At 42.2% G+C, this 25643-nt stretch overlaps 1 protein-coding gene and 1 long non-coding RNA gene across 8 annotated transcripts in view; one reads left to right on the top strand and one right to left on the bottom strand.

Moving 5' to 3' along the window:
• The window catches only part of mib1 (MIB E3 ubiquitin protein ligase 1), a 64138-nt gene extending 54260 nt beyond the window's left edge, over positions 1-9878 (top strand). For 2 of the 7 annotated variants that reach the window (XM_004542863.2, XM_004542861.2), the window contains 7 exons: positions 690-871; positions 1876-2065; positions 2145-2223; positions 2339-2485; positions 4488-4559; positions 5276-5376; positions 5587-9878. In XM_004542863.2, the coding sequence (XP_004542920.1) occupies positions 690-871; positions 1876-2065; positions 2145-2223; positions 2339-2485; positions 4488-4559; positions 5276-5376; positions 5587-5727 (912 nt within the window). In that variant the 3' untranslated portion in view covers positions 5728-9878. The remainder of the gene's footprint in view (positions 1-689; positions 872-1875; positions 2066-2144; positions 2224-2338; positions 2486-4487; positions 4560-5275; positions 5377-5586) is intronic. The other 5 variants (XM_004542865.2, XM_004542864.2, XM_004542862.2 and 2 more) reach the window with 5 other exon arrangements.
• Positions 4114-19606, bottom strand: LOC143413558 (uncharacterized). The gene is made up of 4 exons (XR_013094158.1): positions 19500-19606; positions 19193-19332; positions 16559-16760; positions 4114-4260 (listed from the first exon to the last, which is right to left on the bottom strand). It is a non-coding gene; the product is annotated as an uncharacterized LOC143413558 (long non-coding RNA).
• Between the last annotated feature and the right edge of the window lie 6037 nt (positions 19607-25643).

The following is a 25643-nucleotide window of genomic DNA, read 5'->3' as shown; positions in this document are numbered from 1 at the left end:
AATTTAATGCATGGCTTCTGTGACAGATTTTCCATACCTGTCACCTTCTGTCTCCCTTCCACTCCATTTTCTTCTCTTTCTCCACCTCCTCTCTTCTGTCCCGCTTCCTGCCCTCTCTGGTTCCCCCCGCGGAGGAGCGGAACCGACAGACAGCAGGCCTAATTGAGATGTGTGCAGTTGGGTCACTCTCCCATGGCTCTCCCCTCCCATCAAAACGAGAATTGAATTAGCCGGCCCGATGGCTCCATCAGCATGAGATGTAAAAGCTACTGGTTGGAGACAATCAGACATGGAAGTTCTAAATTGCAGGAGAGACTTTGAATTGGGGTAGACTGAGTGTGGCGATGAGCTATGGGAGGGAGACAGATGTTACAGTTAATGGGATTTTGGGTTCGGGGTTAGAAGAATATATTTTCTGACAGTCATCTTAAGATGTCTTTCTGATCGTGTTATTCAAAGTGACCCCGTATGTATTTTAACATGAGTTTAAATCTGAAGACATTGATAAAATAAAAAAACTGTACTCCTAACTACATTACTGGTTCAAGTTCCACTGTGTGTGAGGTAGAGGCACATCACAGACCTCCCCTTTCCCCAGGTTCAACTTTAAAATAATCTGTCATGTCAAAAAAAACCCTGGTGCATCTCTAAGTTTATGTGTTTTCCTGCTTCCTTCTTGTTCTCTGCAGTTAATCATGGGCTTGGGCACCCAGGGGGCAGAGAAGAAGAGCGCAGCATCCATCGCCTGCTTCCTGGCAGCTAATGGAGCAGACTTGACCATTCGTAACAAAAAGGGCCAGTCCCCTCTAGACCTGTGTCCGGACCCCAGCCTCTGCAAGGCTTTGGCCAAATGCCACAAAGAAAAGAGCAGGTAAATCTTCTCATCTGACATTTTGCCGAATTGGATGTGAAGATCGATGCCACTCATGACTAAACAGTGAATATGAAGCTGGAGCCAGGAGGTGCCGGGCCGAGCTCAGCATAAAAAAACAAGCGTGGACAATCTGCATAAAAGCTTAGGTGAAACGGTTTCACAGAACGTTATGTGCCAGGCTGTTCCTTGGCTAGCTGCTTCATGGAGTCTCAGGAATTCAACACACAACCAACCTTAAAGCTGGAAAGTTAGCATGCTTATGATGCCTTTTCGTCCATCAACAAGATTACACAAAAATTACCAAACTGAATATCATGAGACTGAGCAGACGTGTGGAGCATAGGGGACAGGAAAAAAACTTGAAATTCTGGTGCTTTCATTGAGTTTTTTTAAAACCTCAGATGCAATCATTTTTTATAAACTGTGGAGAGAGGGGAAAAAAATCAAATGCATATTTAGCAAAAAGAATAAAGTATTTCCAATAGCACAATCAGAGTTCTAAGTATCCCAGGAACTTGTAATTAGAGAGGCACAGAGTCAGACATCTCCTTTCAATAGCACCCGAGGAGCTGTGATAGGCCTTGGAGGAGGGGAAAACACTACAATTCCCGGGAAGATGACATCAGTTGCTGAACATAAAAACATGTCAAAATACATGCTGACAACGTGATGACGTATATTCCAACGTAGGAAGTGCTGTGAACAGCTGATCATATCCGTAGTGCGTCTGTGTCTGGGCTATAATGTTTTTGTTGTTGTATGCGCTTTTTACATGATATCTGTAAACCCATTAGTGAAAGGAAGCAGCGGTCTGGGACACATTGAATGGCATTAATTCTAGGTATGCACTAAAGGGTTAAAGATATAAAGGAAGAGATAACATTTTGGTACAGTCATGTTCTATTTTGTTCTTTTGATTTCATTTCCTCATCTTTCGTTTTCTCCGGCCTCTCGCTTGTAATCGTTTCTCTCTCTCGCTCACACACTCTCTTCTGTTCCAGCGGCCAGGTGGGCACCCGCAGCCCGTCTCTGAACAGCAACATCGAGTCACTGGAGGAGTGTATGGTGTGTTCGGACATGAAGAGAGACACTCTTTTTGGGCCCTGCGGACACATCGCCACCTGCTCCCTCTGCTCGCCTCGTGTCAAGAAGTGTCTCATCTGCAAAGAACAAGTGCAGTCGAGAACTAAGGTATCAAGAAGCACAGCTGCTACTTGACACAGACAGGAGTGAGGATTATTTAATTTTTCTTGTGTTTGTCCGTCCACAGATCGAGGAGTGTGTAGTCTGCTCCGATAAAAAGGCAGCGGTGTTATTCCAGCCCTGTGGCCACATGTGCGCTTGTGAGAGTAAGTTAACTTCACCTTTCAGCATCATTTTGCCTCTTTTGGCTTCTGTGTGAGTATTAAAGAAAATATAGATTTTTTTTTCTTGCACTGATGATCTTCTTCATCTTTCCTCCAGACTGTGCCAGCCTCATGAAGAAGTGCGTACAGTGCCGGGCTGTGGTGGAACGCCGCACCCCCTTCGTACTTTGCTGTGGAGGGAAAGGTATGGAGGATGATGCCGCTGATGATGATGATGATGATGATGATGATGATGATGACCTTAGTGAGTGAATTTTCCACACGTTTCCTTTTAATCCACCCCCTTTCTTCAAAGATTTTTCTTTTTCTTTTCTCATTTCTTTACTTTTTCCAAATAATCTGCTTTACTTTTATCTTTTGCTTTGTTGCTGCTTAGCTTTTGCAGTTTGTTTATGTTTGCGTCATTATATCTCAAATCATCGTGGCCGTTCTGCTCGAGCATCCCTGAATCGCCTAAAAAGTTTATGGTCCAAAGTCTGGACATATATAATGATTGCTGGGAAATTTTTGCTACATATATCAAATACGTTTTAAGATATATTACAAATGAAAATCTCACCACCATTTCTTACCATAAAAATTATATATACAATAAAATGTGTAATTTGCATCAAGAAATGTTCAGAATTTTTCAGCATAAAATATGGCAAAAAAAGATTAAAGCTGTCCTACAAACTTCCATGTTTGTGCACACTTTAAGAAAAATATTGATAGTACAGAAATGATACAATACAATGTACCTGCATGTCGTGTTAATGCAAAACCACACATGCAAAAAATTAAGAAAAGTGTTGTTGTCATTCAGTTTTCTTGCACGAGTCAGCAAATATGATGTACTGTACCACAAAAACAAACAAACGATCCAAAATCATCATCATATATATCCAGAATTCAATCAAGGCACATTAAGGCAAATCAGAGGTGGCTGAGCAGAAAAAGTTATAAATATGTTATGATTTGAGGTGGAATGATCATCACTGTCATGTTTTCTTTGTATTTTTTCATCCATAGAGACTCATTTAAAAAATATATATATATAAATAAAATTGTTACGCTTGCTTTCCAAACTGAATTCTACATCTAAATCTGTCATAATGTAATCATTAGAACCAATTGGCTCGCACCATTTGTAGTAGCCTCCACTTAGAGTTTAGCTCGAGTGGACGGCAGCCTCACTGCCATGTCTGAAATCAGCACACAGATCTTCAGAGCAGAGAAGATTTCATTTCAAATCCCAATCTTTTAATGTAGAACCCTAGAAGCCATCTCCAGATTGACTTTTACTGAATAACGTAATAATGTCAGAGCACACAGATAACCTTATTAATGTTCCTTTGGCCTCCAAAAGTTTGACTAATCACATTCACATAGAATGGATGAACTCATTTGTAAGCGTATCGCAGAAATGACCTGCAGCTCCTCCTATGATGCATGCATATAATACCCACATGAATCCACATTATAAGATCTCCCCCATTTCTGAAAAGAAATATGGAGCAGTTATGAAACTGTGCGGTGTTTTCAAAAACATTTTTCCAGCTGCAAAAGAGCCAGTTTCGATTTATTTTACCTAAAATATTGTGATGACAAGATGCACAAGTTATTTTATTTTTGGTTGCATTCACGATTCATCTTTCTGTTCTGCGGTGCATATCACTAGTGATTTCTTCTGTTTTTGTTTTAATTTGAGTTTAACAGTGGCACTGTAGCAAGTACGCAACTTTCATGTTTATACACATACATCTTATTTTTTTTAATTTCTCCATTTGTCAGCAAGTCGTACTTACCAGACGTGCAAAAGTGAATGCAGACCCAAGCAGTGACACATACACTCATGCAAGGGGCAGCATTGAATGCTTTTATTTTCCCCCTTTCCCCAGTAACCCTGCTTGTTGCTTCCTGTTTTAAAAGCAAATCTAGTGTGCAAAATATACCTGGCACTTGAAGCATTTTGACGCCATTCTTCTTTAATTTGGTGCATGGGTTTCATGTTGTACCTCTAACCCAGGCAATAGTCACCTGTAAGCAAAAAAGGGGAAAAAACACGTGCGACTTTAAGCAACCAGTAGAAGAAACTCTGTTTCCCGTTCTTTCCCTGATCACTGTTTCCAACTTGCTAGTTTTGCTTCTCAGATTCTTTCTCTGAACCTCTCATAGAGGCTATAGTGAGTAGTCTTGGTCATCAGGCCAGCCGCTGAGCTGGTGAGGGCAGCTCCTGCTATAACAATGTGACTGGTTATTCCCAGCAGGGAGCTCTAACAGTATGGCAGGGGGATCCCAGGATCTTCTCCAGCCCAACAATCTGGCACTAAGTTGGTGTAAGTATACCTCCATGATCCCCTCCCTTAAGAGAGCCTTGTTTATAGAGAACCTCCTGCAAACCTACACCCCCCACCCGAAGGTGCTGCCCTGGCCCCTCTCCCCCTCCCCTTAACCCCCTTTCCTCCGTTTCTCTTTCAGTGTGATGATATATATACGTACGATGCACATCCCAGGAGTCACACTGGTGCTCGCCGTGTTCTGGCAGATGTTTGGACAGCGAGAATAAGTCTCAGGAGGGCATCAGTCCAGAAAATTTGTGTCGAGCACTTAAATAATCCGTTCAGGAAGTTTCACACACGTTTCATTATATACGAGCGAGCAAGCGAGCGCTGCATGATCATTTGTCCCGTGCCAGTTTATATTCCAGATAATTGCAAAGTGTGCTTTTCAGAAATCAAATGTAAAAGCAAGTTAGCACGGACTGCCAGAGCCCGAGCTCGTTTGCCAACAGTAAACTTCAGCGCGCATGTGTTTGTGATCCTTCTCCATTTTCCAGAACCCATGTTTTAAAACGTACTCGAGCACCCGGCTCGTTTCAGAGCGGTAATGTTGTTGTGGCTGCACTCACTTTTATTGGCAATATAGTTTATAGTTTAAGAGGTCAAATCTGAGGTATTGCCACTGGTGCTAATCTTTTGGCTGATAAGTGCAGTTTGTTTTATTCTCACCATCTGTTTGCGTTTTTTTTTTTTTTTTTTTTATGTCCAAACAGCCAGCGGAAACATCCCAGCCCTGCAGAAAGACAAGGCGAACACCAACGTCAACGCTGACGTGCAGAAGCTACAACAACAGCTCCAAGACATCAAGGAACAGGTAAGGTCACTAACCAGGTGTGGCTCGTGAACTAAAGCGGAAGAATAAAATGCAGTTGACCTGCAAAACAATAACCATTGCTGTAAAATTCTTAGGGATCAAATGCACGCCGGCACCATAAAGTTATTGTCCAGGGCTCGGCTCGGTAGTAATACTGACATGTTAAATGTGGAAAGGGTTTTACTACGACTGTTGCTTACTTGTGTGCAGACCATGTGTCCGGTGTGCCTGGACCGGCTGAAGAACATGATCTTCATGTGCGGCCACGGAACCTGCCAGCTGTGCGGGGATCGAATGAGCGAGTGTCCCATCTGCCGCAAGGCCATCGAACGCCGCATACTCCTCTACTAGACCCGCCGACGAACTCTCTTTGCTTCTCTTAAAGCCCACGCTGAACACGCTCGCCACGCGGCAACCACACCTGCTGCTGCTGCTGCCTCCATCCTCACAGCCACCCGCGTCAGCCAGGCACATCTAATTCTGTCCCACAAACGCTTTCTCAGTGGGTCGATTGCGTTCAGGTGGAATTCCTGTTACAAAACAAGGAAAATCGATGAATTGACTGAAGTTAATTGTGCTGTCCTGTCGCCGTCAGTGCAGCCAGAAAGAAAGACGCCTGTTTCAGAGACTTCATCCTTTTCCCTCCCACCCCCCATCTCCCTTTTTTGTGTTGTTTCCATTTATTCTCTCAACATTTCAAACAGTTGTCCCGTCTCGAGTCTGAAGTTCAGAATCAGAGTTTTGGATGTGATCACTTTGGGGGGTATCAGCTGAGTGAGAAGCGTGGAGGCGACGAAGGCGGCCTGTTACCGTTTGATATAAAGTTCTCATTCATCTGTTTGCAGTCCAGTGCCCACTGCAGGCAGATTTTATTGTATTTGTAAACCTTTTTTCAAGTGTATTTGTATTGGAAGCTCCTTCGTTTATCACGACAGTATGGCAGTATGGTTGCAGCTTTGGCTATTGCAACGCTCTGCTCACCGACTGTCCCTGCTCTTAAAAACCAAATGTTGGCAGTTTTTGCACTACAAAAAGCAGGGTTTAAATACTCCGGCCCCCACCCCACGCTGACTCCAGGGGGAACCCTTGGAGCTCAGTGACAAAACGCAGATATAGTAGTGTAACTGCCAGGTAGCGTGCTACACCCCGTACTTTGTTTACTGAGCTGAGTAACGACAGCAGTGTTGCAGCACCCTATCGGCTGCAGATTTAAGAACTGCCGTGTAGGGATTCAAGACAAACACAACTCTTTTGACTTCTGTCCACTGACACCCCCCCACCTCTCTTGTTGTAATTGTTTGTTCCACACACAAACTCACATGAGGCAAACATTTCTGTAACAGGAGAATCTTGTCGCAAGTTAGTGTTAAAGTGTTTTGAGACTTGTTGGTATTGTCTAACAAACAAAAAATATATGTATATATAAATATATACAGTTTACTGAATTGCTAATTTATCGGTGATGACATCGTGCCATTTGCTTCCAAAAAACAAAACGAAACTTGTGAACGAACGTTGGGGGGGTAAGGTGCTCTTTGTGTTACTATTTTTTTAATTTAAGCGTATTTCCTTTTCTCAAAGTCTACCTAGTACAATCTATTACAACACTAAGATGAAAATATAGAGTAAATTATTTTGTATCGCTGCCCAAACAATAGGACTTGTAGGTGTCACTGCCTTCCTACGATGTAGCCTCAAAGTCTCTCAAACATTCTGCTCCAATCTTTGTGTTTTCCCCCATTTTTTTGACAGTAGCTTTCTAGAAATCATCAGTAGAAGCTTTTTATTTTTTTGTGGCAGTTTTAAGGCAAACCTGTTCGTTTGCAAAACAAAACAAAAAAAAACTTTTTTGACATAAAGTGTCTGTTTTTTGTGTTGTTATTTGAGAGGAAAGATAAACTTGCCTTACCTCTTTTAAAAAGCAGTTGCCCGTGCGGCGACTCAGCAAAGCGACTAACTAACTGCTTGGGAATTTGCAACCACGTGCAAGCTAAATTTTTTTGCCTTTTAAGCAACTTTAGTACAGTTTTGTTTCTTTCCTGGTCACGACTCTATAAGCTAGAAGCACTAATACGCTTTATGGTAGTATTTTTTGTTATGGTTGTGTTTGAACAAAAAGCCCATTTGTTCTTTATTTTCAGTACCTGTAACTGTCCTTGTTAGACCTGTAGACGGTAGTATTTTCTTTGGCATGAATGTTTGACATATGCAGTACGACCTGTGTCAATAAAAGAAAACGTTCAGTCTGTATTGCGAATAAGTGCTTTTAAAAAAAAAAAAACAACAAAAACAACCATATAGCTGAAATAAAGGCCTCCGTGAACCAAGAGACATTAAAGTCTCTGTTTGTTTTTAGATTCTCCTGAACTTTTAATGAGCTTTTCTTATGTTTGTTTTTGTTTTAAAGTTGAGCTCACATGTTAGGGTCCTATAGGCGAGAAAATTAGCATTTTGTTGCTTTTCTCCTGCTGTGCAGTGTCTGCCCTCGCAGAGGAGACGGGTGGCCCAGAAGGGAGGCGAGAGGTAATTGAAAATGCTAACACCTCATAATGACTCAGCACCAGCGTGTGATAGGTCAGCTATGCTAATCAGAAAGAGACAGAAAAGCGCAAGAGTGGGGTGCGGCGCGGTGGGTTTAGGGAGTTTAGAGTGATGCATCTTCTCCGCTGAGCAGTGCGACAGCAGGGCATCTCCTGAGCAGTGAGAAATTATGACCAAAGGCCATTTATGTTCTAGCTCATTGACTAGTCCATTCATAACCTGGACGTCTTTGAGCTTGTCTCACATGCAGCAGCAGTATACAGCTGCTCAGAGCGAGACATCCATCATGCTGTCACCCTCTCACTCAGTGAACACTGTACAGGAGGCTCTGACAACTTTTTCATACCATCTTGGACTTTTTGCACGGGGCCCTTACAGATGCTGTAAAGTCTCCTGGCAAGTCTGTGATGCTTGGTTATTTATATGCAAGCACTAGTCTTTAAAACAGTAGAAGACCATATGGTTGACCAGCTACATTGTTATACAGAGTCGCTAGCCTAAATCTAATTTAAACTACGTGTCAGTGGGATAAAAGCGACATACTTTCTTTTATGGATGGATAAAAGTGGTGTGGTTGACACAAATCTGTGGAGGCTTGTTTCCACCACTGGGAGTGGATATCTACGAGTCAAAATTTTTACCTACTAACTCAAACTTCTGATAAAATAACTTCAGTGGCGGGAATGTGCTTCCATAAAGTCGTTTCTGGTTAAAAAGGCTAAAGCTGGAAATTTCCTAGCAGTAGCAGGTCATAGGCTTGACTACCAGTACACATTTACACACACACAGAGGGCAACAAGTTACTTATTTTTCTGAGACTAGTAAGAAACTGAACTGTTTGACTGATCTCAGCCTCATCTGGGGTCAGCTGTGAAGCCGTACCTTATTGCCCAACGATGTTGCAGACATCATTGCTTCTCTGGAAATGTCTTTCACAAGAGTGACTTTGGTTTGGGATATTCAACCATGACATGTGAGTGTAATGTTCGCCTCATAAAGCCATAAATCATTTGAATACCATTACAAAACTGGCTGGTGGAGCCAGACTACTCTGTGTATATCACTCTTGACTGACTGCAGACCCCGCTGCCATGCTGACTGACAGTCGGGGTGCCGGAGACGCTGCTATCTCTCGCCTTGCCGCTGCCTGATCCTGGGGAGCATCCCTGACCACCTCACCCACCAGTTTCAGCTGCTTGAAGACTCCAGTGTTTGCTGACGAGGCTGCGGGGGCCTGTTACTCCCACACCGGGGGGTCAGCTAATCCACTCGCTGCCCCGCGGAGTGTGAGTGATGGTGGCCCAGCACGGGCAGGCTTGAGTGAGCAGCAGATAGATATGAAACAAACCCCCGGAGAGCGGACCGGGGCGACCACGATCAGGAAAATGTCTGCTACCCCGCTTCGAGCCTCTGCTGTGATCACTGAGAAGGGTCAGTGACATCCATCTGTCGGAGGACTGAGCGTGCCGCAGGGGGGAGGAAGGTGTATGGCTCCCCACCCCCTCAGGCTTCGCCCTTGGCACTGGCTCTGAAGTTATGACCCGACAGACAGAAATAAATGCACTCCACACACATCTAACGTGGAGTGAAGTTCCTCACAGGGCTTGCACATGCAGAGCTCAGAGCACATCACAAGGTGGCAGTACACCCAGCGACTAAACACTACTGGTCTCTGCTGTCATGAAGGGCCTTGTATTTGTGGACAGCAACACAGTCTGTTTTGGTTTTAGACACCATTTTTCCTCATCCTGCCGCTCCAAAACGACCGCACCAGTTTAAATTTACGACTGCATGCAGAACATGACGAGCTGTGATCCCACGGGTCCTCTGCTAACTGAGCAAAAACGTACCCCTGGACCCAGAGGTAACACGCAATGAAAACAAGTTTACTTATTGCACATGAAATGCATTTTTTCTGAGTTATCTGTATCGACTGGTGAGTTTTGTTTAGTTTTTTTTTTTTTTAAAAAGAAGGTAAACTTGGTGTGGGTTTAGACCTCGAGCCATTTCTTAGTGTAAACAGCATTGGAGAACTTCAGACTTCAAAAGCTTAACGTTTTCTGAGCTTCAGAAATCAATTGCTCCATGACTCCAGTCGGGCCACACAGAAAGACGGTGAAAATGCTTTCATACATCTTGCTGTGGCCCGGTTGGGCTTTTCCTGCCATGTTGGAAGCATTGATCTCTGACTGTCTGAAGGTCCTCTCTCTCTCTTTCTCTCTCATGTCATGCAGTTCAGAAGTCTGGCTGAATTTATTGTCTCAGTTTATGGTCGGGCTGAGCAAAGTGCAATCTGGTTGTCTGGACAAACTCTTCGAGGACCAGAGAAGAAGGGAGGGACGTGACAAAGGGGGCCTGGATTTGTACATTGCTGCATTTTGGGATCACTTTTTTTTTTTTTTTGTAAACGAATTTAACACAGTAAATTGTTGACAGACATGAGCGGTTTTATTTTTAACCACTGGCACAATAAAGATAAAATGTCTTCATGTTTGTCAGTTTATAGTTGTTTTTTAAAGAAATTAATTAAAGTCATTCGAATGGCGCAATATGATACAATCCTTCACGTGTTTTCATGTGTTTATATGGTGACGGTGGTGGTGGGGGGTGTACCTGCAAGCTCCACCTTAGACAGTAAAGCCATAAACTCAGTTATCCTCTACCTCAGATCCTTCTTCAAAACATATAGGCCCCCGACTTGCTGATTGCTTTGATATCGATCTGGGCAAAGTGTCGAACCACTTGTTCATCTCGGTCAGAAGTGGTTAATCGGTATTTATCCAATGGGAGGAGATGGGGGAGGTCGACACAAACAACGTCTGAATGAAACCGAGTCCTGTAGGTATAAGGGCATAAGGGAGCAGGAGGCTCAGTGCCAGTTTATCAGGTACTCTGTATTAACGCAGAAGACCTGAAACACGTGTCCACAGTGAGCCGTCACAAATACATCCATAAAAATAACCAGGCGAGCTTTAAAACGCCAATCATTAATCCATGCAGTGGACTGCACAGACATGTAGTTTACTGAAAATGTCAAATGTCTATGACAGAACATGGAAAATAGTAAATGTAGTGAAAAAAATGCAACAATCTATAGAAATCTCATCATAAAACGACTGCTGTCAGGACATAATCACTTAAGAAATGAAGCTTTACGACCCTTTTAAGCAACACAAGTCAATACAAGTGAGCTCAATATAATCCAGTATACTAAAAATGAAATGACATACAGCCGTAATAGCAGTCGCTGTAAATGATAACAGTAGATTACAGGGAACAAGTCAATAGTAGCTTTTCATTTAAATGTTATTGGGCTCTCCAATTTGCTTCCCTCTGTCTTTCACACCTTTCCTTTCTTAACCTTGGACTGTAAGTAATCATGAGCAACTGTATTCAAATGGTTTGCCGCCGAGGGATTATTCATGCCCATTCCTAATCTTAATTTGATGTAACATTAGAGAATTTGCCTATACTAGCACAAGTGTGGAAAAGTATGCTGCTATATCACATCCTTATGTGAATTAATTACAGTTTATTAGGCGTGGAGGTGCTGCACATTCACAGCTGCAAGCTGAGCACTCAGAACGACATAAATACTCATTAATGGCAGTTGACATTGCATCAGCTGCAAATGCTTTGTCCAGGCGTTGCATATCATCGCAGTAACATTTGATGCCTTGCTAGCTGAAAAATATTAATGCGAGGCTTTAAACTCTGTAAAAATTTAGCAAACGTCCTGCGGCTTTTGACCTATTGGTCGTAGCCCACTCTTGTGCCGTCCTTATCATCGCAGCACGATTGGAAACTGGAGCCGTCGAGCCACATTTACAGTGCAAATGTTATCGTTCCAGTGACACTTTAAACAGTCTTTATCAATATATAGTCATTCAAGGTTTATGAGCTTTGATAAAATGCCACTAGCGAGCAGGGTCATTACGCTGTGTAGCTACAAGGTGTCATTTCAGATTACAATTATTATTATTTTTTTCTGCAGAACATCTGGAACGAGCTGATGCTCAAGAGTTTAAGATAAATACTCGGTGGGTCTAGAGAGCAAAAGATATTGATTTCCCCCCCTCAGGAAGAGCAGCGTGAGGGCAAACTACGGTGTGAGTTTGGCAGAACCTTATCGGCCTATTATCTTTAAAACAGTGGGTTATCATAATTGCTTACTTAATAATTCTATAAAGCCGTGGCGCTGCAACCTTTGCCTGGGCAGTAAACTGTCAAGTGCTCAGATTGAAAAGATTCATGATGAGGTTAGAAAAGCTGCAAAGATTAACAGGCCTAGAATTTCAAATCAAGTAAAAATGGGTCAAAGTACATCCAGAATTTGTGATTACATTGATTTACTAAGGCACACGCACGGCTAAACCTTTCAAAGAGGCATTATGTTCACATTTTAAGCTACTTCAATTAATCATTAAACACTACAAGTATCAAATCAGGGCAGCTAGTAACCAGCTCCAACACTGTGGGTGTCTTTAGATGTGATTAGTTTCATGGCATTACAAGCGCGCTGAACAATGGGGTAGCCGTACTTCATCAACAAGCGCAGATCTCAACACACTGTGAACCCTCAGCTAAGCAAACAAGGCGGCGTTGGTGTCGCTGTCCTCCGCACGCTGCCAGGTGAGGCTTGGGGATGGTGAGGTGAGGTGGGGGGGAGATCAGCATTCAAAGCCACAGTTTCTAATCATTGTAAAACCAGATAGAGACAACAAAGAAACTCCCCAGAAGCCAGACTTTACTGAATTCCCCCAACTAATGCCTCTTTTTTTCTTTCTTACGTTCTCTTTTCATTACTGGAAAACAGGGGCTTCTATTGAGACAGCAAATGCTACAATGTACATCTGACAGGTGCTCGCTTCTGCCGAGCAGGCAGTAACCTTGGAGGGAGTAGACAGGAATGTAGCAGCCCTATCTGAGCTCAGAGGGAAATGCTGACTGCAAAGACCTTTTTTTTTTTTTTTGTTGTTCTGAGAGAAAAATCAATATTCCAGAGTCCATCACATGGCCAGGCAATTTGGTGCTTTTTTTCTCTCTCTCTCTCCAGGTGGCTTCCAACTATGTGAAACAAGCTCAGAGTGACCCCTGGAAAAATAGTTAATGGCTAACTTCTTTATCTTTGTTTTACAGCCAAGGGTTGTACCTCCAAATCAATACGTGATACACAAATATCTCAGGGCTCCGCGTTCTGGACGGGGAGCGATGACGAGGGCCTGAGAGTTAGCCAGCTTTACACCACCTGCCAGAGGAGAATGATCTGATGTGGAAGGCCAGAAGCTTCTGGTAGAGTCAGCGTGAAAAGCATGTGGTCAGACTGTGTTAGTCAGATTCAAACTATGCATTGCTGCTTTTAAATCGGTGTTAATACTGGTCTTTTAATGAAGGGAGATATCTGCAGCTTGAAGTTTTTCCCCATCAAACTGAATGTCGCGTCAGATAAAAAAAAGCTCAGTTAAGAAACAGACGGTTGATTTTACACATTAGTTAAACTGGATTGGATGAAAAAATTAAGGGGAGAACAAAAGCTGTATCGCTTAATGGGCTTAAGAGGTGCTGGTAATCATCTCAGTCTTCTCCCATAATCCACTGCGGGAAAATCTTTCAAGAACGGATTAATTTTTTATGATTTGATAAATTGTTAAAGCCACGTTAAGGACATGAACTTCACAGATATAAACATTGTTCTGTGATATTTCAAGCCGCACTGGAATAAATATGATGAGTTGAGCTGTAAATGCGGCCCTCTGCCTCCAGTTTCTGTTAATATTTGTGTCGGTGTGCAGCCTGGGAATGCAACACATGGGCCTCGATAGCAGACCCCTGCTTTTCTTGTAGTGTTGCTGGTACTGACAGCTGGAACTAACGCAATTTTTTTACAGCAAAGGCCAACAAGCTTGAAATTTTCTCGCCTCTCTCAGTCTACGCTGGCCAAGATAGTTGATATCTGTCACCGTCTGGTCCTTCGTCCCTGCAGACCTTGCGGTAAATCAACAGAGTGGCTCCCAGATAGATAAAATGCCACATCAGAGTTTAAGAGGCCTAAAGCAGGATGCAGTTCCCAACCAGCGTCATGGTGAGGGAAAGGAGCATCCACTTAGGGAGGGCAGACAACCACCCCCGTCCTCCCCCTCCTCTGATAGTAGCCGTAATCTCTGAGGTTGACCTGTCAGTCAAATCTTGGAGACAGATGACGTGAGGCCCCTGATAGGCTGTCTCCAAAGGAGGAGACACCAGCCGGCCGCGCTGGCCGACGGGACGGAGAGCAGGACTCAAGACGACGGACGGACGTATGGCGGGTCCGATGGGGGGGGGGGCACATGAGGAAAAGGTGGGTCAAAGAGGTGGTGTGGTGGAGGAATGCCGAAAGCAGGGAGCGGTGGGGGTCAGGGAGAAGGTCTCCTGATGAGCAGGGAGACGGCGCTTTGCTGGGGATCGTTGCATGGCTGACAAAGTTTACTTAACACCAAACCCCTGGGAGCACGGGTCACAGAGGGGGGGGGGGGGGAACCACATTCGCCTCCAGCTCAAAGGGTTAAGTTTTTGTCACAGGAAAAGGAGGACAGTGGAAAGGCCTCTGTGTTTGCTGATATAGTTTATAAGTAGTTATCAAATCCCTAAAGAGACCAACAGACTTACTTTTAAAATGATCACCTACCCTGCTATTTTTAAAAGTATAACACACATTTTTACTATTATTACTATAACAATTACATTTCACAGTTTTATTGCTTTGCCGAAATAATGAGGCTTTGTTGACACTTTAAGTTTCGCTTAACGACTCTTACCGTCATCTGTTTCATCCGAGTCGAAGAAGCTGTAACATCTGTCAGCCAAACACGTGATGCCAGTAACTACGAGCTTGTAGTAAAATGCTCGTATTTGTCTGAGCCAACACACTGCTCGTTATCAATATTGGATTTCCTGACATCACACCGCATAACTGCAATGTGTTTCTGCAGCCGACTTTTGAATTCAGACGTCGGAGTTTCCCACAGTAAAGCGTGTTAATGAGGAAGTGCTTTTATTTCAGCTGTTACAGACCTTACAGTGGGCTAAATCCTAACTCTGATGGCTGCGATGTTTCCTGTGCTTTGGAAAATACACAAACAACCCTATTGTTATTTTATTATAACACTGCAGTTTCCCATCAGTGTCACCATCTTTGCCCCGCTTTAGGTACACATAAGGTAGGTTAATGCATATGCCCCATTTTCCCACAAGGGTTTTGCACTTTCACAGAGATGTACTGTCACTGGGCAACTGACAAAGGCTATCAGTATTACTTCAATGTCAACAAATCCAAAGTAATCCTGAATGAGTAGTGATAGTCATTTGTTTAATGTAAAGATGTTATCAATTTTTACAAGCTTGCAGTGTTGGCTAACTTCTCCCATGTTCTTTAATAATCAGAGTCTTCGCCTCAGCACCCGACTGAGGAGAGAAAGCAAGCAAGTCTTCCCTTGATCGCAGCTACTGCCCATGACTCCCATTAGATTACAGAGGAGATTTATCGAACTGGCTTCCGGTTTTTTAGATAGGATAGTGACAACACTTATCTCCAGATATTCCCTTATCAAAAAACAATTTAGAGAGAGAGACAGACATTAGCTCAGATTTTTTTACATTGCAGAGTGCTCCAGCTTAGCCTCCTCGGTACAAGGGTCTGTTTGCACTGTGCACACAAACCTCCATCTGCCCGGATAGAGAGGCATTAGCATTGCCTTAGTGCTCTCTTGATGTCACTGCCATTACGTTTGCATCAAGCTCTTGGACTTTGATTCTTGGTTAATTCTGCCTGGATGGGGAACCTCCAATCATAACAGAAGAGAATTGGTTGCACTGGTTTGCATTTAATTTCATGCAGCGGTGTTGACTGACCGTGCGGCTTTAGTAGATGGTGAGAGAGGTCACCAAGAGGTTATCCTGATCTGGGCTTGATTTTAACCGTGTATTTATCAAGAACCCAGGGAGGCATGTTTCTGTGTGCTTGTGTTCCTGCCAGTGCATGCTTGCACCTCTGCGCAGAGAGAAAGAGAGACGTTGTAAGGCAGGAGTTACTTTTTGAAGCAGCTACAAGATTTTGACAAAGGTATTTGTCAAAGATGTGTGTGTGTGTGTGTGTGTGTGTGTGTGTAAAGCCAGAAGGCCATCTGGGGGAGTCAGTAGGCAGAAAGCATACACTGCTGTGCTTATGACCCTGGAAGGGTGTCAAGAAAAGAGACAGAAGAGAGAAAAACACAAACTTGGCAATAAAGTCCCACAGAGCACGCCTGTTTTTATGAAGCTAATAACAACGTTTGATTTACAATTATTAGCCAAGAATCTGCTACCCTTTTTTTTTTTTTTTTTTTGACAAACATCTGTTGGCATGCTAGATGAGCCAGTTCGTGAAAAGCTCATGTGCCCAACAAGCATTCTCACTATTTGTTCTTTCCATGGATTACGCCTGTAAAATAGGCTGCAGGTGTTTGGGCCTTGGAGCACGGTGTCTAGGGACCACGTTAACTATTAACACAGCCATATAACACTGTTACTGATTACCACCTCTCGCTCCTGAGACTCCCACTGACCTGAGTCACAGGTAGGAATCCCACATAGGTGTGGATTTGCTCTCATGGTGTGGATCACCTACCAGAACCACCACATGTGGTGTTGGAAAGCGGCCTCCCTCCTTTTCATAATTCTGTTTTCTTCTTCTTGTTCATTGTCCTTCTTAGCTTCCTTCCCTCCCACACAGACATGCAGCTGAGTCACCTCCCTCGCTGGATCTTTTTCTGTGACCTTCATGGTGACCTTTATCCTCTCTGCCATAGAACGCCAAGACGTGAAGATGTCTGGTATAAGAAAAAAGTGGAACCATGTTTAGCATGTAGTGCTGGAGGTACTTTAATCTGGGGCAAAAGTCTAAGGTGTGGGGGACCACAATGAATGACTCACAGCATATGTACAGCAAGGCACGCTGCTGAAAGACGCTACATTACTTTGTCATTTTTTAAAGCTTAATCATATCTTATTCAGTAGTTGATGCCTTACCTAAGTTGAACCCCCTCCTATACTCCCACTCCCCACCAGGCCTAAGCAGTGATTATTTTATTTATTAGACAAAAGCTACAAATGTATCTAATTAGCCTAGTGTTCCTGGAAACATTTTTTACATACGAAAAATTCTAAAAACTAAACACAACAATAAAGATTTACAATATAATAAAAAAAAGAGTAGTAAACTAGACTATCTTTCAGCTGATATCTATCCATTTATGTCCACTAATCAAGATATGCTGAATCATTTATTGCATTCACTTATTTCTCTCCTGCTGGCATACATACAATCACAGGCCATTTTATTAGGTACACTTTGCTAGTACTGGGTTGGACCTGCTTTTGCCTTCAGAGCTGCCTTAATTCTTTGTGATATAGACTCAACAAGGTGCTGGAAACTTTCCTCAGTGATTTTGGTCCATATTGACATGCTGCTGCAGATTTGTCAGCTGCACATCTACTGAGAGCTGGTGACTGTGGAGGCCAGTTGAGTAGAGTGAACTCATTGATTTGAGCTTTGTGACCATTGCACATTGTCCTGCTGAAAGCAGCCATCAGAAGATTGGGATCATAAAGGGATGAACATGGTAAACAATGCTTATTTGCTACTAAGGGGTCCAAAGTGTGTAAATATCCACTACAATATTACACCACCACCAGTCTGCCCTGAACCTTTGATACAAGAAAAAAAATTATCTATATTTCAAGGTTGTTTACACCAAATTGTAACCCTACTATGTGAATGTGTCAGCAGAAATCATACCAGTCATCAGACCTGGCAAAATTTTTCCAATCTTGTGCTGTAAGGTTTTGGTAATTCTCTTTAACAGTGTGGTCTTCTGCTGTTGTAACCCATCTGTTTTTCAGGCTTCTAAATGCTGTGTCTTCAGTTATGCACTTCTGCATAGGTTGCAAAGAGTGATTATTTGAGCTATGGGTGCCGTCCTCAAAGCAGTCTGACCGTTCCCTGATCTCTGGCATCAACAAGGCATTTTCACTCAGACAACTACTGCTTACTGGATATTTTCTCATTTGTAAACAATTCTCTGTAAACTCTAGAAAGGGTTGTGTGGGAAAATCCCAGGAGATCAGCAGTTTCTGAACTACAATCACTGTTTCAATGTTCAAAGGCACTTAAATCATTTTTTTCTTTATTCTGATGCTCAGTTTGAACTTCATCGGGTGGTCTTGACCATGTCTACGTGGCTAAATGCTTTGAGTTTTGCCGTGTGATTGACTGATTAGATATTTATGTTAGATTGAGCAGTAGCCAGTATGTGTATATATCACACAGTTAACAGTTTTATAGCAGATTTATCCAACTTCACCTCTTTTCAGTCCAACAATCTTTCAGGCAGAAACATAACAAATTGAATATTAAATGGTTTACACTTCTAACTACAACGGTCCCCAGAGTACACCTAAAAGCTTCCTTACTTCCTTTGACTCCCACACTGAGATGGCTATAGCGAAATAGTCTGAACAGCTTAAAAAAAACCCAAAACATTATTTACACCGTCTTCTAGTCAAATTCTTCTATGTTTTTGTTTTCTCCTAATTTATGCTTAGTGGTTAGTTAAACATTTATAATTACCCAGTTGATGGCCCCGTTTCCAAATAATAACCTCTTTAATAGAGCCGGCCTGTTTGAGAAGCAGCTGGTGGCTGAAAGCAACTTCCATCGAGCAATGAATCTCCGCTTCTGCTGGCATAAAATGATGAATGCTGTAAAGTATCTTTTGGTGATGTAACGACCTAAATACTTACAGACAAGCATTTTAATACAATCAAAACCTTGCAAAAATCTGAACTGGAGCTATGTTGTCTCAGTCCTCTTACTGATAATAAATCAAAATTGCCTTTTTTTATAGCTGCTGTATGCTAGGTTAGCATATATAGGGAACCCATGGATAGCTAACCGGCTAACGGCAGCGTTTAAAAAACACGTTTTTTCGCGCATTAGCTTGTGTTGTGGTTTTGTTGATAAACCAAGCGTTAAGCTGTGACAGAGTGGAAATCCTTGTCAGGGCAATTCTACAAGCGTCATGTCCAACAAGGGACAACTCTCCCCAGCAGAAATGTATGCGTTATTAGAGTAAGTACCTATCATACATACAATACTATGCAAAAGTCTTGAGTCACCCCTCACTTTGATAAGAAAATAAGGAATATGTGCACAAACAAACATGAAAATACAACGTTTAAAGTTAATATTTGATATGACCACCTTTATTCTTCAGCAAAGCCTTTAAGTGGTCTTCATGAAGATTTCTCCAGGCTTCTTGAAGCACATCCAGAGCTCTTCTTTGGATCTTGGCTGCCTTTTGTTCTGTTCTGCATCAGTCCACCATAGTATTTTCATGCAACCTTTGAATAACACAAAGTTAGTATGCTTCAGTTTGTTTTGCCGAATATTTTACAATATGAAAAAAACCAAAACCCTGTAACTTCACACAAATGAACTGTTCAGAATGAGGACATTAAATGTAAGCTTTAACTTCCCAGTTTATCAGATGTGGCTGAGCAATCCTTACCTTTAAAATGATCTCCTTCCTCTCCTCCGTCTTTCTTTGCTTTTCACTTGCTGAAAAAACACTGCTCCCTTTATGCTCGCTCCTCTTCTGTTGCTAAACAGATGCTGAAACGTCCGGATGTCCCGCTGACATACCAAAAACTGTCTACCTAAAAATGAAAGTGTTATAAATGTGTCTGTCATTAATGATATAAAGTCATTTGGAAACAGAACAGTTCTCATACAAGGTAGAAGTTGCAATGAGTTTTTGACAGAGTGATTTCTTTACATCGTTTATTTATTTAGGTAAAAAGTTTTGCTGAAATTAAAAATGTCTCAGAAATCAATATAATATAATAGAATTGACATAAAAGACTTGATTTTGTTGTTTTTACACACACGCCTTTTGTACTTCCTGCTGACTGAGTGATGCATAGACCATATACATTAATGGGACTGTCTATGTGCTTCCTCCATTAAGGTCAGTTGGGTTTGATGTGTGATGCAACTTCCCTCAAATGCAAGAGCAGTCAGAAGTACTCAAGTACTTGCTTCGTTACCTCCCACCTCCGATGATAATAACCAAAAGACAAAACCTGGGCATCGTGTTCAGGTCATCTTTGCCGTTGTTCCACGCATTTTCTCACATTGCGTCATGTGGTCACACTGAAGATACCGTTGGTATCTGACAAGAGCTCCATCCTCGCCTTGATTCGCCGCTGTTATCACGTCGGGTTAATCGTGCTTCATGGATAATATCAGTCCAGGCCTCGGGCTGGAGCGACGTCTGCCTGGATGCAGCATCTTGAATCTACAAGGCTGCGTTCTAGCAGATCTGTAAACACTTGGCTTAGTGGAGCCTACGAGGCTAAGCTGCTGACCGGCGTCTATCAAAACAAAGCGCACACACACACTGGCCAGGGTTCGTCTTAATGTCAGTAAGAATAATGGCAGGGGTCAAACTGGAGGACAGCTCCTTTTTGAAGTTCAGAATCTGGTTTGTAAACAGAATCAAATTCTCTTTTCTCTATGCTCCCAAAGTAATGTACCAATGATTTAATAGCCACAGGTGTGCTATTCTGGAGTTTTTTATACATATATTTATATGTATATGTATTTAGGCTGCTGCCCCCGCGACCCGGCCTCGGATAAAGCGGATGAAGATGGATGGATGGATATTTATATTATGGTTATACAACTAAAGTGGTTATACAACTTTAGTTTTGATAACATTCTTGTGAAATAACTGGAGATGTGGACGTGACTTTGACACTGAAGGGAAGTCGGGCCAATCGAGAACTGAGCCAATGGTAATTCAGATCAGCCGTGTCTTTCTTAGTCTCTTTTGTTGGAGCACACAGTTCAAGTCACAATAAGCGACTTAACTGTACGTGCCGCAGATCGCCCTGATATGGCCCTTTTTGTGTCCAGTCCAACAGCCGACCCAGTGTTGGTCAGAGCTGAAGCTGAATGTGTTTGTTAGAAAGAGCAGAAGGGCCCCGTGCTAATTCACTTGTGCATTCAAAACCAATCTGTTGCTGTGAAGTAAAAGGGACGTTCTCGCCTTTGCTTTTTCGACCAAGCTGCGAGTTTTTTCCGCCAACGGGGACGCAGACCAGCCTGAGATATTATACTCCCACCATGGGCAAACATGCAAACACAGCGAGCCACTGCTCCGCGTGGTACAGTACACACCGTTAGAGAGGGCACAAAGGAAGGTGCATGATTGGTGTGTTTGACGGCGATCTGATAAAACCATAATTGGAGCATGTAGAATGCATATGTTTTTCAGTCAAACAAAAGCCCTGGGCACGCCATAGAAACTGCCTCTCAATGTTTTCATTGTCTGGCAACTGACTCAAGTGAAGGAGAGGGCGACAGAAACCTTCAAGTCAGTCTGAGAGTGTGTTTAATGTGTGCGGAAGGGGAGCGGCGTGTACGTGCGTTTATCTGCATGTGTGTTTAAGTGTGAGAGGCCGAGACGAAGCGAGGCCGTACGGTCACAGAAGGACAAGCGCCGTGCAAAGTCGGCTATGTCTGGTGGAGCTCTAGACCCTTTTGAGAGAAGCTTATCAGATCATAAAAGAGCTTATTTGTTCTACTTGCTGAAAAGCTGCAGACATTTTTTGCACACATTTTCTCCTGGAAAGGAGTGTATTTACAAAAAGGTCAGGGCCGATGTTCGACACTTCCTACTGGAGGGTTACTATGAGACATCGGTGGTAGTTCTTTGCGACATCCACGTGCCCAAATTACAAAATCGAAACTTTGATTTCGTCTTCCCACATCTGCAGATTTTTGAGTCAATGCTTTTTGTAGAGTTGTCTCTCAACCAATGACCACTGTAGGAAGTGGTTTTGGTGAAATTAAAAGACAGATTTCTGTACAGGATGGAAGGAGAGAACCCTCAAAAAGTTACAGGATAGACTTTAACTGATACTAAATGCGACCTTTTCTGTGGCCTGACCTGTCTAAATTGTATAGATGTATACACACAGTCATTCATTCATTTGATGAATTTGTGATGTAAAGAAGAGTATCTCAGTTTTCTTTCTTTGGCTCCATAGCGTCACAGTTGCTCCTTTTTGCACTTTTTCTGAAGCCATGTCTCATTTTAAACCTCAGGCATGACGTGTTTAACCCTATAAAGAATGGAAAAGGAAATAATTACCAAAAAAACCCCACCTTTTTTTAATGGAGTCTTCAAAAAGAAATCCCAACAAAACCCAGACATTATATGTTAATTGCCTATATGAGTTTAAATTTACATAATATTTGCTGCCACCAGCAGTTTTTGCAAAATCTCTTGTATCAAATATGATAAACTTGCCGTTAAAGGGTTAAAGCACAAGCGACCAAGACAAAGCCTTAAAAAATAGATTGCACAAGTTTGAGTAAGTTGCGGTGCTTGAAGTAAGATATGGGTTTCTTGCAAATGGCAATAAATAAATAAGGAAGGCTTGAGAAAATCTGGTGAGTCATTACTCTTTTATGGCTTTTTCACGCACTGGAGTCCCTTCTTATAGTCTAACACTCTCAAACACCTGGTCAACTTCTTAAAAACGTAAAGATTTTGTTGTTTTTGTTGAGTTTTAACACAAATATATATGACATAAATTCTGCAGGTTTTTCACTGATTTTAAGAATCTGTAACTAAGGCGCCATCAGAAGGAAGAGGTAATATGTCTTTTCATTAACTCTGAAATTTGTGCCATTTGATGTGTGAAGCAGAGATAGCATGTGTTCTAGTCAAGTGTCCCGCTAAGCCATACCAGAGAGAAGCAACATGCACAACACCGAGACCCAAAAACTTACAGATAAACTAATTCAGCCGTTAACAAAACCTGTGAAAGACTGTGCCCTCCTTCCTTCAATATCCCATCTGTCTCCCACTCGTGAGTTCAACAATTGGTGATTGTCTTATTTCCACCACACACTCCTCTGCTATCTTTCTAACAAGCAGCTGAGATTTCGTAGACCTTGAAGCCTGAGTGGGATAGCAAGATCTCCCAGCTGCTACAATGCAGCGCCATGCCCGAGTATCCGATCCCTCCAAACTCCCTCAAGCCATCCTGCCACCTCCACCTCCTTGTTTCCAGGCTGCCTCTGCTTTGCTATCAGCGACGCTGCCTTGGCCAAGGCTGTTTTCTCTCAGGCTGGGGCTCCAAACAGCTGATTCAGGGAAAGTCAGAAAATGTACTGGAGACCTGACCTTCTCTCCTGAGACAAAACACACAGAGGGGGACTGGCTCCACAGGATGGAGACGCTAGCATGGAAACAATAACATAGCCTCAGAATCTACGCAAGAGATGAGGCTCTGTTTTCCAGAGACAGAGGTGCAGAGGCGTCTGTGAGCGAAGCTGCGTCCTCTTTCGTTCTTCTTTCACTGCAAGTTTTACAAACATTTGTAAACGAGCCGAATACTCGTCAGGCTGAATAATGGTATCAGTGAACATTTGTTAATTTTATCAACACTTAACAACATGGTAGCGCAGAAAAACAGCTTGTCTGACCCAAAGTGAACAAAACCTAATGCTAATGCTCAATACCTGGCATTTTGCATCTCGTTTGTTTAACATATACACAGAACCAGAATTTCTTAATAATCCCAACCCTCCAGTCTCTTGTCTTACCTAAGCTAATTGGCAACTAGCTGAATATTTGTACTGGACACGTTACACAATTAAACAGACTTCAATGATTTATTTTGATTTAAACCCTATATTAAAATAAAATAAAAAAGATTTTATATTATAACTATTATTCTAAACCAAAAACATCACATTTAAAATGTTTTTTAAAAGAAGGTTTTTTTGTAGAACTGTTATTATTTTAATAATAATATTACTGACATTAGTTACACTGAAAAGAATAAATCAGTCTGGCTTATTGAAAACAGATCAGTCACATTACATTTACCATAAAACTGCAAAGAAAATGGGACACAATATCATAAAAGCCTTAAAAGATTAATATAAAACTATGTTTTCTGTAAGAGAATGGAGGGTGCTGGAAATCACTGCATGAATACAAATAAAGCACAAAAAATAAATCTAATTTTTGATCGACTGAGGAGAAGTAGACAACTCGAAACAAATCGAAACGGGAGGATTTTTCTTTCTTTCTTTCTTTCTTTTTGTTGTTGATAGGCCCACATACTCTGGGCTAAATCATGACCATAAGGTATGTTATCAGCACAGAGCCGAATGTGTAATGGTATGTGGGTGTAGTAGCGGATGAAGGCATGAACCCAGTTAACCACATTTGGCACATTATCTGTGATAAAGCAGGCCTCAGACTCTTGAGTGGCTGAGCTCTTCTATGAAGCAGGAATGGAAAAATATTTACCTTTCTAAACTTCATTAACCGCACCTTTAATAAAAAGAAACATATTGACGTCATCTATTTTATAATGACTTTCTTTTTCTTTTAGTGAAACAGTTTCTCACTTTCAGATTTGAATGTTTTTGTGCTATTTTCAATCCAATAAAGGGTCTAAAGTCGAAAACAAGGTTGTCAAAGTGGTTGTATTTAGTGTTAGATGGCCATATTGTCTCATCTGGCTACTGGCGAGAAACACAGCTGCCAAACTGGGACTTTGAAATAACCTAACCTTATGAAATTTGGCCCTGATGTGCACTGAATCTAAAATCATAGCAGGATATGAATTTAAATGTAGCTTCCAGGAGTGTTGTGTGTCAAGCGGACCAACTTTGCCTTATTTGTTTGAATGCAAGTTTAAACTCTTATGGCTTTATATGCAACCAGGATTATCAGATTACCCGTTTCCTTTGACGTGAGCCCAAAATTGATCACGGCTTCGCTCAGAGCTTCCACAGAAGAGTCCTGCTGTGAGTCAGACTCATTGTTCAAGAGTTATGAGACAGAATGACGGTTTCACGGGAAGATGAAAACGACAAAGAATGAGTAAAGATTTTTTCCATTTCGGCCTTATTGCTTATATTAGGGATTCACTTTTTCCTGGGGGGGGGGTCTGCTTCCAAATTCAGCCTCAAAAATGAGCAAGCTAATATTTTAATTACACAAAACAAAATGCTGGTATTTTTCTTCCACTTAATCCTGCATATGACAGAGTGATTTCGCCTGATATGTCAAAACCCCATTTGAATTTGAGCTGTGGTATTACGATACCAGAGCAAACCCTTTATCTTCATTTCACTGCTGTATATGCATCATGATGGCTCGGGGAGGAAAATAGATAAGAGAAGTACAAGTGATAAAAAACAGCTTGTAATATAATAATATGATACAGTCGATACACGATTGGAGCCAAAGTTAGGAGAATAGGTCAAACGAACCCTGAAACTTATGTCAGGCTGATATGACATCACCACGCTGATTTGATAAATAGAAATTCTTGGAGACGCAAATAATAAGAGATAAATACAACCTCAATCCTTCTCAAATCACAGACAATTCACTCATTTCCACTGGAGCAATTTTATGCTTGTTTTTCTTTTCTTTTTTAACACCGAGCGGCACAGAGCCAAGACCACAAATATGCAGACAACAGGCTCACGTCTCATCCATCAGGGATGTATCTGTCACTCATTCATCACATGACAGGCAGGGAGCGTGATGGTGCAGGATTGTTAACAGCCATCAATCCCCTCCAGAAAATCCACTCCACACAAACACACCCAA

This window comes from Maylandia zebra, linkage group LG18, assembly GCF_041146795.1.
Source record: "Maylandia zebra isolate NMK-2024a linkage group LG18, Mzebra_GT3a, whole genome shotgun sequence".
NCBI classification, from domain to species: Eukaryota; Metazoa; Chordata; class Actinopteri; order Cichliformes; family Cichlidae; genus Maylandia; species Maylandia zebra.
Note: the sequence above shows the minus strand (reverse complement) of the source record. Positions and strands in the feature narration are given on the sequence as shown.